Here is a 15,664-nt window from a genome sequence, read left to right as displayed (position 1 = left end):
CCATCGGCCGAATGCGAAAACGTTTCTACAATTTCGTGTTTACCAGATACGAGCCTTCGAACTTTTTGGCTTGGCCTTTCACTGCACGGTGATTTGATCCTTGATATTCAAACGTCCCGCCTTCATAAACGTTACAAACATATATATATAGTGTAATTTTGAGCACTTCTTTGAAAATATATATGCATGTATATTGTATTAACTTATTCCAAAGAAGCGCTCAAAATTACACTCCGACAGTTTTAATATTAAGGAGAAATAACTGGGTAATGTTGGTTTAATGTTTGCAATAACGTAGACGTATTTATTCCTTTTGTTTTCATGTGGACGGTAAATCGCAAAGTTTCAATGGCAACGTGTTGTTGCAAATACGTAATATTTACGATATGCGGCAGATTGGGAAGAAGAGTCGAATCGTTAAGGGTTCGATGCCGACGAACCATCGTTACGATCGCTGACAATAATGCAACCTGGTTGACGTATTACAATATTTTATTGCTAGTAATTTACTGCGTATTCGTGATTTACATGCGGCAAGAAAAATAACGTGAAAACGCACGGAGAATAGTCTGCGAACGAAAACAACGTACGATTTAAAAAAGCGAGCGGGGATACGCGGATACTCGTACTTGAGCGCGAGTATCGTTCGTGGGAACTATGGGAAAATATGTACGTATTATTAATAAATAAACAAGTCAACGCAATATTTCAGTAATAAAAATTCATAATTCCTCTTCAATTTCAATAAACGTCGCCTAATACATTTGTCCTTCTTTGTACCATAGCATATATACTTCACTTTTTTTTTTCTTTTATTGTTTTCCTTTTTTAACATATGCACAGGATTAAGTCGTGCGCATGTGTGTTGAAACGTTCGTTTATATATGTATATATATACACATGTATACACGCATCATGTATATGTATATATATATATGCATCTATTATGCACACACGACACACACATACTTTGCGTATCTCTACTAGAATCCCGCCTGTTCTTACTAACATACATACATACGAAACATGCGCATGCGAAATGTCACATGAACACGCGCGTCGATATTATATATACTCTATGTGTGTGTAAGTGTAACTGGTAGCACTTTTGCCGCGGCGACACGCGTGCACACATATACCTTTTCGACTGAATAACATGTATACATTATATTCCAATTCAAATCACAAAAACACGGTCTCCTGTACGACAATCGTGAGAATAAAAATAAGTGTCGCGATAGTTGTACTAATTAATATAGTATAATAATAGTAGTAATAGTAGTAGTAATAATAATGGTAATAGTGATAGCAGTAGCAGTGATGATAATAGCACTGTTGGTATATTTCTCTTCCTTTTGCTTTTTATCCATAATAACGGTTCTTTCTTCCTATCTTTTTTAAATCTTCCGAGTCTTATGCATACGTATCGATAATTAATCACCGTAGCCGCTTACCAATAATCACCGTATATACAATGTACATACAAGTATAACATTTGTTGTATGCCGTTTAACAAGATTTACAATTATCTTCTTTTGTCGTTCATTATGTGTATATAAATATATAAATTTACATGGGCATACATAAATTTATATATTTATACTGATCATAGGCGTGTATGCGTTTGTGAATAAAAAGTATTATATTTATGTAATTGAATAACATTCTCTCTACTCTCGATAATCAATATTTAATTAGTTACTTACGTGTGTAAGCGACACGACAAACTACAGCTGCCGAGACTCACGGGGACGAGAATCGAACAGCACGTGTATTAGTCGAGAATTAGTTTGTGTTAATTAATATGCAACTAACGTGTCACGTTTCTTCCCGACAGTAGATTCTCGGTCAACTAAAAAAAAACTATTAATTTACACAAACTTGATGCATCAGACGACTTATGTCCTTTTATACATTAAGTAAAATAAACATTCTAGCTGAATATCATTAATATATTTAATTAATCTCTACCTAACGTGTTATTTGTTCATATAATCAATATATTAATACAGGGACATACGGTAATGAGGTCCCGAAACAGAAATCATTTTCTATTTGCCTAGTTTCGAAATTCGTTATACACTATTTTACAATTGCCTATATAATTATTTACAATTCTTTTCGCAATAGCGAATCTATCTGTATGTCGCCTAATCCACAGTTTCTTCACTTATAATATGTATATACATTTGTTGTGTATGCAAGAAAAATATTTCTCTGAATGTAATTTAATTGGAATTATACATATCTTTGGATCGTGACCAAAAATAGATTTAAGTAACAACTCGTAGGTGGGGTATTCTCGATTAAGAATGGTCAATCATTGCGTGAATTGTCCACGTGTGCAACCTTAAAAGTCAAATGCGATACGCGCTAACGTAAATAACACGATAAGTCGACATAGTATAACAAACGTTTCTTTCGTTGTGTTCGACAAGTAAAACGTCGCTCAAAAAGTAGAACGCGGCTAAGTATCCTTAAAAAGTACTATAATGAAGATAAACAAGCCTAAAGGAGAGAGCCAGTCGCAAAATATTGAGATTGACCATTCTTATTCTAAATCATAATATTTATCACTTACGACGAAGATTAATATTCTTTCAACATTACTTCGATATGCAAGTGCAAAAGCATTTTTTTCACTTTTTCATTATTTTTTATACTGATCATTCTATACTGATTAAGTTAATAAATTCTTCTATCTATTATCTACTATTGACATAGGCAAATGAAGTTTTCCACCTGATGGCATTTTTTACATTGTTACACGTATTTGTTTGTTTGTTTGTTTGTTTGTTTGTGTGTGTGTGTGTGCGTGTGTATGTTTACACGCGCTCGCACGTGTAAGTGTGTAAGATTTATATTTATATTTATATATTAGTTTCATAAAAAAAATTAGGTATATAATTGCAAAAATTCTAAGTACGTCAAAAATACCATCAGGTTGTACTCATTAATTTGTGCTTTATCCATTAGAATGTATAACGAAGAAGTACCTTTTTCAGACCTTTTAGAAGTAACAGCCCTATCACAGTGTGGCTCGGAGATGAAGGCTATTTCTCTCTCCTTATGTGGACCAGACTTTATAAAACAGACTCTATTTGTTTAATTTCCTTCTCGGGTGGTTCTTGTGGAGATGGTGCGGTTTCTACTATTTCAGGAATATCTTCTTCGTTCTCTTCTTCGATATCTTCATCAATTGGAGTCAATGTATCTAATATCACAGGCTGAGTCTGTAATAGAATTATTCTTACTCGTTAATTTACAGTACTCTAAATAATGTTTATTACTTGTTACTATATATCTACCTGCGGCGTTGTGCACCGTTTCATAGCTGGCGCCATGAAACTAGTAACCGTGCTTATAAGGAAGAAAAATCCTGCCATAAAGAATGGGATACTGTAGCTTTGTGTTGCGTCATAAACAGCACCCGCCAAAGGTGAACCAATAATAGCTGCAGCTCCTCTAAATAAGATTAAAAGACCAAATGCATTGGTCAATTTGTCTAGCCCTAAGAGATCTACCAAAATAATCGACGTCAAAGAAATGTATCCAGCTGAAATATTACACAAACATATAATATCGAAGCAAACAATGAGATCCATAATAACATTTATTAATTTCAATACTTACATATAGCTATACCGAAAAGAATGCTCATAATGATATAAGCAGGATAAGAATGGCAGAACGGTATCGCAGCTACAGCAACTGTCGATATAATTAAGCAGATGTTGTTCAACAACAGTGAATCTACTTGTGGAAAATCCGCGATATATCCACAAGCTACACGGCCCAGAGTATTAGTAATTCCAATTATAGATACCAAATATGACGCAAGAGTCTTGTCGATATTCTAAAAACAATTAACATTGAAAAACTGATCATACAACAAACAATATGTAGTAAAAAGAATATCCTACAATCTTTAACTTACATCTAAGACCGCAGCGTCTAATAGATATACAAACGGAACGTATAATCCAGCCATTCCAAATACATTACTGATACCAATTAAAAGAAACACTGGATCCTTTAGTAAAGATAGATCCATCATCGTTGACAAAGCTTCTTTAAACGATTCAGGTAATACCAAACAGGGACATAGAGGTTCTGTAACATTTACTATGTTTTAATAAATGTTTATGAATAGTTATGTTTGTATTTTTTTGAATTACTCACGTTGAGGCGCCTTTTCAATGTCGGTATCTTTAACATCTCCACGTACGGATTTTGATAGTGAAAGAACACTTTGACGATAATTTGCAAGTGATTTTTGACTCTGATATTCTGGTAAATTAACCACACTGCCACTGTAAAATATATCCTTCCGCGATAGTGGTCGAATAATTTGTGGTTTCTCTTTTGGTATACTAGATTTGCTGGTAGTAAAAGTAATACTTTCCCCATCCTGTAAAACGTATCATTTATCGTATAACTTAACAGTCTTTTTTTGTAATTAAGTATATTTTTCGAAACTCATGCTAAAACACTTACTACATCTATTTCTGCATTATTATTCCGAGAACCCATAACGCTGCTCGTCGAAAGTCTTAAGTGCAAACTCTTTCTAATATCGCCATTAGAATTCAACGTTGTTCTAGAGTTCTTAATCGCACTAAGACTTGGTTTATATCTCTCGCTAGTGCTAGTTTTACGGATTCGATCGAAAAAGGGTACAGAGCCATTTTTAGGTAAACCTTGTACGTGAGTTGTAAAAGCAGGTTGAGAAGCATTTCTAGGAATTATCGGTTTGAATTCGCTTTCAGACTTTTCTGACATATCTTTTGTATCTTTGGTATCATCGATATTTTTTCTGCTTTTTGATTTAGTGGAAATACTCTTTAAGTCCATACTGCCACTATTACTAGTTGCTCCACTGGAAGAGTGTTCTTGTACTTTCACCTCCGATATAGTGGGCAGGGTTGGCACCGTTGGAACTGGTGTTAAAGGAGTTCCTTTAATATTACAAATAAATGAAGTACATCGTAAAATACGGTGGTGTTCGATCATCGATATAGTTCATTTTAAGACAGATTTTCTTACCAGGCACTAATTGGTCTAAATTGAAACTGGAATGAACACCAGGATCAATGTTAATAGGCATTTTCATTCTTTTCTCCATAGATCCATCAGGCAGTTGTACCATAAAATAAGAACCTCCGATACTTCCACGTTCCATTTGAAATCTTTTTTCTTCCGCCATTCTTTGTAATAATGGTTTAACAGAAGAAGCTTTTGGATATTCTAATGGCCTCATCATCGCACCAAAAACCTATAATTTTCCTGTTGTTGTTATCAAATATACGATCTATGTTCCCAAAGGTCTTAGAAAGCTAATAGCTACACTTACAGCACAATTTAAAATAAGACCAGCCAGAATTAAATTTGCTCCTTTCCAATTATATGCTTCTAGTAACATTGTTACAAGAGGTGGAAATGCAAATGTGCCAAATCCTGAACCACATACAGCAATGCCTGTAGCTAGAGATCGTTTAGTTTCAAAATAATAACCTACGCAAACTACTGCTGGTAAATATATTAGACCAAATCCAACTCCTGAAACAGCATAATTATTATAGCATAATCGAAATGTAAATAAGTAAATCAGATTATAATCCTACTATACGCACCTCCCATAACACCATAAGTCATCATAAGCATATTTACACTGGTTGAAAATGTTGAAAGTACAAATGCTGCTGCACCTAAAAAACTTCCTGCCATACATACTGCCCTACATCCATACTTATTTGTTAAAGCACTGACAACAGGTCCTAAAAATAGATTGAATCTTTTTAACCAAGACATTATTACGCTTGAAAGAAAGATGATATTTATAATAAAGAAATTTACCAGCACTGAGGTACATGCCAGATAACAACGAGCCAACCCATGCAGTTTTTCCTTTTCCTTCTCCAAAATATGTAACAAATTCTCCCAGAAAAACGCCAAATGTATAAGCAATACCGTCTACTATCATGTTACACATGAATGACGCAAATACCACCACCCATCCATATCCACCATCAGGTGGAGGTGGTATATCGTGGTATTCGCACAGTGAACCCCCTTCATCTTCTGGAGATGCTTCATCACTAGCTCCATCAGTGGCAGTTAATCTTGTATGCTCTTCTACAGAATATTCACTGTCCGTCTGTAAAATGGTACAACAACATTGATAAATTTGTAACTGATATACATAAAGAGTTAACATTTTCTTATTTTTCTACATTTTCTCAAACATTATTCCAACAAAGTAATTCACCCTTCTTAGAAAATTTGAATGAATATTTGTTTTTAAATCTTGTTACATTGTAACATTGATATTTGTGTTTGCCTTGAGTAAAGTAGTGGCAGTTCACCTTGAATACTGCAAGAAAAGCTTCATTTCATGCCAATGCATAAATACATAGGCAGATTATAGATATTTCTATACATGCCTGATTAACAGATTGTTAAATAAGAATACTTATAGATTTCAGAAAATCATACAGATTCAACTACGATTTTATGACATCAGTTTTAAGAGTGTAAATTACTTTCCTCCGTTGAAAATAAAATGAAATTATGAGAATGAAATGAAATAAATCGAAAAGCACGCTACTGCGGAAGATATCTTTTGGAGCGTAATGTGAGAACGCGCGGCCGTATTATAAGATGATCTCATAACGCAAACGTAAGCATAGATATGGCTACTGTGACTTAACCATTCCCTAAGGCTACGTTTATCCAAGGTAAAATAGCATTTCCTTTGAATCTAATAAAGAGGAAGCGATATTGATCACGCGATAAAACGATCATGTTTAACGAAAATTCCTTAAAATAAGGAAATTTTAAGAATACTAGAGAAGATAATACAGATCACATAAATGAGTGTAATTTCATGCTTCCTTAATTCTGCTGTATTCTTCGAGTCATTTTCGACTCAATCGTGACCTTCTATCGTTTCTTCACCTCGAGGAAAATATAAAAAAGTCGTCAATGGTATTTTTAAAACACCTTCTTCAAGATATTTTAAGTCCTTCAACATGAGTGAGATTGGAATATAAGAATTCGAGAATCGCAGCAACGTTATAAGAAGAAATATTTGTAAGGAATTTTTTAATAGAAATGTCGAAGGATCGAAATAGTTCCGTACAATGACCTCGAGTATGTTAAAATTATTAAACGAATTTAAATACAGCGCTAGAGCATAGGACACGCATATCGATAGGCTTAATAATGACTTAGCTTAGCGGAATGGAAGGTCAACCCAATCAGCTGATCCACTGTCATTAGAATTGGCAAAGTGTGCGCCACCTAACGTCAAGGCAAACGAAGCTCGACGAGATCATTGTTTTCGACCTTGTTTTCGTGGCGGTCGGTGTCACATTCGCAACGGGTGCAAATCGTGCACACAGCCATGCAGTAGGTACATGGCTGTGCTGACAACGTATACATATGCGTGTATGGTGTGCCAGCCGTACTCGGTTCGTGTTCGTCAGAACCTTCTGTGCGAAAGTGTAATTTATGTTGATTGTCAAGGCTAAGTCACGTGTCGTCCCCGAACCAAACTGGACAAACAAACGAAGCAATTACGACGAGAAACGATGTAAAACGGAACGAAACGAAACGAAACGAAACGAAACGAAACGAAACGAAACGAAACGAGAGTGCCTCGAAACTCGAGGCAAATCAGATCACCCAAGAATGAAGAGATCGAATCACGCAAGAGGCGCGTAAACGTGGTAGCACGCGCTTTACCAAATAGAGACAAATCTTCGAAACGTACCGTACTGATCTTTCGCACGCGACGCGAGCCGTATTGGCTGTACTGCGACTTGTTGAGCGACACGCGCGACATTCTACGATCGCTTTAATGTCACACTTCACTCGTTTCGCCGTTGGCCTCTGCACACTTATGCAAAGTTCTATTTTCGTAGAAGTGCGCGCAGCTGCGCGTTGTATGTTCTTTCTTTCCCGTGACTTTATCCCGTGGCAAGGTTTTACCACGCTGCGTCTCTTACGCGCGACTTTAACACACTCCCCCTGTTAGCGAATAACAGGAGTAGTAGTATCAGTATCACTCGTCAAAATCCGCTGCCATGTCTTTCACACTCACGCGCTCCCGTGTCAACTCTCTATTGTACTGCCATATCGCACGCCTTAGACCAATTAACGGATTGACGGTTATTCAACGGGAAAAAGAGTGCGCAACGGCCCCTTAAAAAAGTACACTTTTTTGCAAAGATTGAGAGTTCACGTTCTATCTTGTCCCTCGTTGCAGCGCACGACAACTGTACACAACGTATATACGCGCGAGGTGACGCGTCTCAGCCAAGCTCAGATCATCAACAAGCTCTAGCCACGAGACATCGGATGCACGCGAACCAAATGACACTGTATACCTCGTAAATACGGCACGCGCAAATTGTCATGACAATTTTGCCGGCAGAAACGACTGGTTTCTACTATTGCACGTATAACTATTGCGTATCACTACGCACTACGATGAATCTATTTATATACAAACACCGTAGTTATAGCCTTTCTTCCTCCAACGTCCACGAACAAAGTAACTTTGTTCTCTACGCGTACAACGTTCTTTTTTCTGTCATCGTGAATGGCTTTGATAAATGATCTTTGGTGTAGTGTAAAAATATGTAATGCTGAATGCGACGGAACAGCATGCAATGGTGTGTCAATAATACGACCACTCGATCGTCGATTTGGCGATTACGAACACGCGTGCAGTGCAAATGCACTGTTCTGTTTACCACTGTTTTGTTCTAGGCGAAGTCGCGATGCACCAATGACTAAACAGCACAAGTCTCCGTTGAAAATTTAAGTACCCGCCGGACAAAAGAGCTGCTTACGGCAACGAAAGAACACGGACCTCTCGTTGAAGCGGTAAGCGGTACTGATCGGTTGTGCGCGAAAAGTTAACCTATAAATGCGAAGCGTCTCACACGCGTCCCCTCCCTATCTCACAATTACGTGGCGCGACAACCAGACGACACTCGAATTTGCATCGTTCATGATTCTAAAAGAAGCCTTGAATTTTCACACGTACGCAGTTTTCACCTATCGCGATTTGTTTTAATTAAAGCAAAATACCTAATTTACATATTCTGCACTATAGGAAATACGCTTTATACAAGGCGCAACGGTTCGATACAAAATCCGCCTAAAGGAGAAAAAATCAATACGAGAACGGTTATAGTATTTAAAACGACCAAATTACATACTAAATTATAAACTTTCTCCTTGTTTTTCTCCATGTTGCAAATAACCGTACGAGCAGTTGATGCAATCTTAAACGATATAGAATTAAGGAAAGATGTTATATTTGAAGAGGACAAAGAAAAAACAGACAATAAAATGGCAGAGAATCGGTTTAAAAATTTCAACGGCCGTTTCCATATAGCTATAGCATGGTCAAGTGTATTTGATATAAGATGATTTGTATCCTAACGAAAGTGTTACATAAATGAAAGCTATAAAGCATTAAGAAGCTGTGATCATGATGTAAACAGTACGAATCTATCGTTTCATTTATTTTTATGCCTATAACAGTTTTTCGTAGAATTGTCGTAAAAAAAGGACATTCAAAATATTTGTAGTATAAAACATTTCAAATTGAACTGAAACAAATTTAAAATTTTTTCTAGCTAAGAAATTGCTCTAACCACGCATCTTTGTAATCGACAAAAAAACTCGTCAAGTATTGCATTCCATTCACAAAGTCGAGATATGCTTGGTCGACAAAGGAGCACAAAAATAAGCAGCTCTGTGACACTGCGCTCCACGCGAGGCCAAAAACCTTTTCGTTGTTCATATCCGTCCAACGAGGCAATGTTTGTATCAAGGGCTACTTGATGCATTATTGGAGGAATTGCAACTCCGACTAACCAACACGTTGCAGCTCAATGTCACTCAGCTCTGCGCGGATGATTCACATTTGGCATAATAATGGAGAGATCGACATGTTATTTCCTCTAACGTGCAACTACAGCAGCAGCTTTTGAACTTACGTTTAATGTTTCGACATATTGTTCCACGCTAGCCATTAGTCCGTATTTAATCTTGTAAGCCACGCGCTGTAGTAGCTTTTTTCAATATCAGGGGTAGAGGGACAAGCCTACCTTGTCACCCGAGGTTTATGCAATTTTTAGAGTTAGTTGTTTCGAGACGTTACCTCACTAAACAAATATTTGCTGGCAACGATCTCGTACTTTAGGAAGAAAGTGACAGTTCCCGATGCGGTGTTATTATCTGGTGGCTTCGAGAAATCATGTTCATGGTCGAGCGGCTGAATACAGTAGTGTCGCGTTAACTGGTCAGAATTTTGCTGGCCATTGTTATCCCTGGCCAATTCTTCGAACTGATTTCGTAGTGCGACTCTCTGGACTCTCTTGCACAATAATTTACAAACTAATAATATTAATTAGTAATATTAATGAATCAGCAATTTTCAAATTGTAAATTTTGTGTGTGTGTGTGTGTGTGTGTGTGTGTGTGTGTGTTGTGCGTGTGCGTGTGTGTACACTCCTTATTTATATTATTAAACTAAATGTGTAAGAGTTTATTTGGTTTACAAGGAAGTATTACCAAGGTCTTTGGAATTTTATTTAAAGTAGTACACTATGTGAAAAATTACTTAAACAGTCTGATTCTCTTGAATTCTATCTTTTCTTTGTTCCAAACATCTGTTCGAAAATATCTCGCACTCAACAAGGAAGAGAGATACTCGAGATTTCGTAAAAATATACCTCCCTCAATAACTGGACAGATAAGGTCCCAACCCGTGGCCAGTTAGCGAGGCACTACTGTAGCCATACGGGAAACATCGTACATCGTAAAGTGACCATCATATCGTAGCGTGACGCGCGCACTAATAATCTAAGTTGATGCTTACACTGCATGAAATTAATCTTGCACGCAAAGGAGGTTACCAATATATATATATATATCATATGTCGTGTTATCAAGATTATCGACAATGTACATGAAATCTCGATTAATCGATTGCCATTTAACGATGGCCGTCTCCACGAAAATCACCAAACAATCGAATTACAGCGAACACAAATGAGAGAGCTGGCGAAAGGAGGCGGGGCGATGAGGCAGGAGGGCACTAAGTAAACATTCTGAAGATGATCTCGAGTCGATGTATAACAGTGGTGGAAACACTCGAAGAATCAGCACCGATAAAAGGGATAGGTAGATGGGAGGAGAATGGTACCACTGGTATATAACGTCGATCACGCGAGAGTTACTGCTGCAACATGCTACATTCCACTGGGTGTTCTGTGTGCTCGTCTCTACGCACGAGTACATTTATGAATTAATTAGATAATAACCAACGACAATTAGTGTTGAAGGCACGATACATGAAAACACCATCTGCTTCTGATCTCCGCTGAAAAATTAGCAGGCAGAAGCAACGGCACGATACCGTTTTATAAAATACAGTCAATTCGTAATATTTGACGAAATAATAGCGATGAAAGAATTCTATTTACTGAAACAAACTATGTATTATACGAATGATTTGTCAGCCGACGAGTACTATCGTAATTTCTTTGTTTCAACCTAAAATAAGATTGAGCTCGAAATAATTACGAATCAATCGATTTGAACAACAACGATCGCGCATCTTTCTTTCGAACTTCCAACTATAAAGCTTTCGAAGGCGTCACGAAACGTGCAGAAACGCAGATAACATCAATGATTTAAAATAATCGCGAGAACATCTGGTCCTCGTCTTCTCGGAAATGTTAACGGCAGCAGTAGCTTAAAATGACTCAGAAACCATAAATGAGAGCTACATCATGATATTTTCTCGATTTGCAACAGGCCATTGTTTACGACGATGCTAGCCCCTTCTTCGTTGTCTCAGTTTGCTTAGGACCGCGAGATACCAGGAGTTGCGATAAACGCATGAACATAATAATCGAGAAAGGAAGAGCATGTTCCCTTTGCTGAATGAATCACATCGTCTAACAAGAGTATACGCTTTAAATTATCATAACCTCACCGGATTGATATTTTTTCTCCTTTTATCCGCGCGTATTTATTATGTCGCGATAAGCTGTTCGGAAAATTTATTGAAAAGATTAGAGCGTCGTAGAACTGCTGAACAGCAGTTTTTACGAATTCAAAGAGACGTCGATATCATTGATATTACAAACGATGCAATCCAACCTAATCGTACTTAATCGACTCGAGGGAAATAGGGAAATTAGCTGCTGTTTGTAATCGCAATTGTTAATCGCCTATTTCTTCCGTCTATGATTATGAAAATTAACTGTCACGATCATGTTCATCGATCTTTTTAATCGCTCTTAGCAAATTAATAATAAAGCCCAAGTGTGAGAAATTCGTTTATCAATTATTGAGAGCAATTTATTCGCGTCGATTACAATGACTCACGAAAGTATTTACTCGCTTATCATAGAGAACATTTATGAATATATTATACGTGTTATACAAGAGGTTTTGAAACTTCATCGACAATGAGATGAGACATAGCATACGGTAAGATATTGTATTTGGTACAATATGAATACTGTTGAAAATGGCTTCATTAAATAATCAACTATTCAAATATTTTCGTAACCTCTGTGACGTGTACGTTCAGAATAAATATCTTATAACTTGTATATATGTATACTTAGTCATGACTTATGATAATGCTAATGAAGTTTCAAAGTGTTTTGTCATATAATAATACACGTATTATATTCGTAAAAGATTTTAGTAGTATGTATTGAAATATATTCGTGAGTCGGAGTATGTTCATTTAAACAAGAGGGCCTTCGATAGAAGCAATCAGATTCATGGACACGTTTTCCTACTTACGACCTAACGCTCTTGGGCCGAATAGCCCAAGGATAAGGGAAATACTCGACATCGATACAGTACGATAACGAATTCAACAAACACTCAAAAGATAAGATGTTCGCACGTAATAAAATACATCTTAATCCATGGCTCGACACCAATCCATTGTAAACTGGCACGTGATATGGTCTATGTCTGCAAAAAAAGTAATAACATCCACAGACTACACCCAAACGTAGAATCTCGTACGCGAAATCTGTCTCTGTAATGTTACCGGCAATATATCGATGGGCCATTTGTAAATGTGTATTACCGGTGTCTTATATAGATAGAAGTGAACACTTTCACTTATGTGCATCGTGATTAACTCGATCGGGTCGTATATTTCGTCACTTGAATTTAAATCCGCCATAATCCGTGGTAATCACGATCAACGATATTTATCGAAAATCTAACACCCCGTGAGACTTGCCAATTAACGATTTGTATACACGCGAGGTAGAGAACACGTTCACCACCGTCTGTCGCCGCTGTTCCGCTATTTATTTAAATTGAATTTCGCGTTAAACCAACAAAACAATCGATTAGTATTGCTTCGACCTTCCCTAAGTTAGGCCACGTGCTGGCATACCATGGTATACCGTTTACATTGAAATTCGGTAGTTTGGATTCAAGGACAAGAAAGTTACGATTACCGTTTACACCGAACGCCATCGATGCATCGTAAGCATAATCGAACTTCGATTAGATATATCTGTTTATCTCGATGTGAAATTTTAACGACAATAATTAATACAATAATAACGACGTCTACAATTACGATTGACAAAATACGATACAAATAACGAAGACGATAAAATGAACATTTTTGCAGACAATCATTTCGTTAAAAGACGAATCAATCTTACATACCTTATTCTTAGGCGACATCACGAGATGCTGGCAGCAATGTCCTATTTAAATGAAGATGAATACACCCCCGTCGTGAATGAGAAAGCGAGTGAGAAAGAGAAAGGGAAAGAGAGATGGCAGGTCTTGCGCCACCTGAGTGGACAGCGTCCAGCTGCGGTATGGGAAACAAGCGATATGAAAATGCGCGCTGCTCAACCACCGGCTGACTTATCGCATCGCAGTCGTCAAGTCTGTCCGATTCCCCACTCTATGAAATATCCATCTCACTCCATTTTGTTTGTCAACTGTTCTCCGTGTATACTATCACTCGATTTGTCGGATGCTCTCTCTTTGTTTCTACAATTTATTCCTGCATACGCTTATCCTTTTCTCATTCTCTTTGTTGCACTCGAAACCAACCATCTTCCTTCCGCTACTAGATTTGCACACATCTCGCGATACGAATACAGAACGCGCTGCTGCTGCTACTGATCTATCGATATGTATAAAATCCTGGCTATGTGTACGCCCCGATATTCCAAATATGCTCAAGATATCATGGTTAGACGAACATCTCCCATATAGTGGCCACGATATTACAGACTATCAAAACGATGTAATATCAGTGCGATTTAACTATGCGAATAACGCTATAATAGAAGGATAATAGAAGGATAAAAGATCAGCGGAAAGGTTTAAATCTCTTTTACCGCAAAATTTTCGTGGAATTCGTTACGATCAAGCGGAGGTTATTTTCTAAATTAAACAGTTCCGTGTGTTTCGTCACGAAAGGAGTTCTAGCGCAGATGCGCGAATACGTCTCTGTTTTATGACGAAAATAGAGTAGCAAATCGTAGCGTTCGGCTCACCCATTTCACGTGTTTTAAACACCGCTTCGGTTCCTTCGAGCTTTTTCTACGATGATTTTTCCACTGCCTTACTATACGGATATGAGTTGAATCATGACATAAAGACTAACAAACTAGGAAACAAGCACGTGAAAAGAAGGACGATAGATAAGAAGATGAAAGAGACTTACGACGTTATTGGCCATAGGCTTCGCCTTGATCTGCAGGCCATCATCGTCACCGATCTGCTCCCCGATCTGTTCGCGGCTGCTGGCGGGGCCCATCTCGGCGCCGCGGCGCCCACCCTAAAGTTAGTTGTCACTATCTTCAACGAAATTGAAACAATCACAGCTTCGCGATCCCGTGTCCCCGTGTACGAGGAACGAGATCAGAGCTATTACCAGCCGGATGACACCTCCTTCGGGCGGTCCGGTGCGCCCCCTTTCGAATTATGAGCTCTCCATTGGTGTTGCATGAACAATCCTGGAAGTCGTAGCTGCTCGGTGACAGCTTCTTCCGGACGATCACCGCGACCTTCTTTTTCTTCTTCCTCCCTCTGAGTTTCTCTTGCCCTCAGTCCATCGGTGTCCTAACGCACAATTATACTCTGAAGAGAAGAGAAACGGATCTTGCTCTTGTCGAAGGGAACGGTCGTCGAAGGATAATAGGTTATTTCTTCGGAGTGCGGTTAAACGACGGTCATACGTCACCGATCGTTTCTTTTTCCGGTGTTCCTCGTTACGACCAATTTGGCGAAACCACGACACGATCGCCACCAATAGCACCAATTCCAGATCAGTTCGAACCCTCAACGATGACGAAGACGAGGACGACGACGACGAGGACGTAGCATACACCCCGCGCACGACCTAGTCCACGGAATTTCGATCCACCTTCCAGGAACTTACTACGTACCGCCTCCCCCGATCCGTTTCGTTCAATCGTTCGCGTTCCAGTGTAAAATTGCGAGAAAAAATTAACAACCACTCTGTCACCGTCCTCGCTGTCGTTCGCTTAAGTATATTCACGGTACAGCTAGATGATAGAGAACGTAAAAATTCTGTTGGAGAGAATTTTCTCGCAGACGATCCCGCCGC

General features: G+C 38.1%; 1 protein-coding gene and 1 long non-coding RNA gene across 12 annotated transcripts; one reads left to right on the top strand and one right to left on the bottom strand.

Annotated features, from left to right (window-relative positions):
• Positions 1-1,393: 1,393 nt before the first annotated feature.
• LOC100740298 (monocarboxylate transporter 3) lies at positions 1,394-15,658 on the bottom strand. 9 transcript variants are annotated; one of them, XR_004462118.1, is made up of 12 exons: positions 14,759-15,658; positions 5,857-6,157; positions 5,634-5,777; positions 5,354-5,559; positions 5,047-5,275; positions 4,498-4,958; positions 4,183-4,411; positions 3,938-4,113; positions 3,634-3,856; positions 3,309-3,556; positions 2,824-3,233; positions 1,394-2,789 (listed from the first exon to the last, which is right to left on the bottom strand). XR_004462118.1 is itself a non-coding variant. In XM_033321961.1 (12 exons), the coding sequence occupies exons 2-12, from the start codon at positions 14,849-14,851 to the stop codon at positions 3,084-3,086; spliced, it is 2,460 nt and encodes an 819-aa protein (XP_033177852.1). In that variant the 5' UTR covers positions 14,852-14,892; positions 14,969-15,658. The 9 variants fall into 9 exon arrangements, 8 of the variants coding, with proteins under 8 accessions (XP_033177854.1, XP_033177858.1, XP_033177859.1 ...); XM_033321961.1 differs by lacking the exon at positions 1,394-2,789 and having other exon boundaries at positions 3,084-3,233; positions 14,759-14,892; positions 14,969-15,658; XM_033321962.1 differs by lacking the exon at positions 1,394-2,789 and having other exon boundaries at positions 3,084-3,233; positions 14,759-14,872; positions 14,969-15,658.
• Positions 8,780-10,023, top strand: LOC117151947. Of its 3 annotated transcripts, XR_004462122.1 has the most exons (3): positions 8,911-9,051; positions 9,125-9,517; positions 9,654-10,023. It is a non-coding gene; the product is annotated as an uncharacterized LOC117151947 (long non-coding RNA). The 3 variants fall into 3 exon arrangements; XR_004462123.1 differs by lacking the exons at positions 8,911-9,051; positions 9,654-10,023 and adding an exon at positions 8,780-8,892 and having other exon boundaries at positions 9,125-9,524; XR_004462121.1 differs by lacking the exon at positions 9,654-10,023 and having other exon boundaries at positions 9,125-9,524.
• Positions 15,659-15,664: the final 6 nt, after the last annotated feature.

Source organism: Bombus impatiens, unplaced genomic scaffold (genome assembly GCF_000188095.3).
Source record: "Bombus impatiens unplaced genomic scaffold, BIMP_2.2 scf_0548, whole genome shotgun sequence".
NCBI lineage: Eukaryota > Metazoa > Arthropoda > Insecta > Hymenoptera > Apidae > Bombus > Bombus impatiens.
The sequence above is the reverse complement of the archived record's forward strand: the minus strand, read 5'-3'. Positions and strand labels throughout refer to the sequence as shown.

Coding starts and splice junctions, on each gene's coding strand:
- LOC100740298 (XM_033321963.1), bottom strand. CDS start 14,851: ATGGGCCCCGCCAGCAGCCGCGAACAGATCGGGGAGCAGATCGGTGAC. Junction 6,158..14,758: donor AGCCTATGGCCAATAACGTC/GTAAGTCTCTTT, acceptor ACCATTTTACAG/ACGGACAGTGAATATTCTGT. Junction 3,857..3,937: donor TAGACGCTGCGGTCTTAGAT/GTAAGTTAAAGA, acceptor AATTGTTTTTAG/AATATCGACAAGACTCTTGC.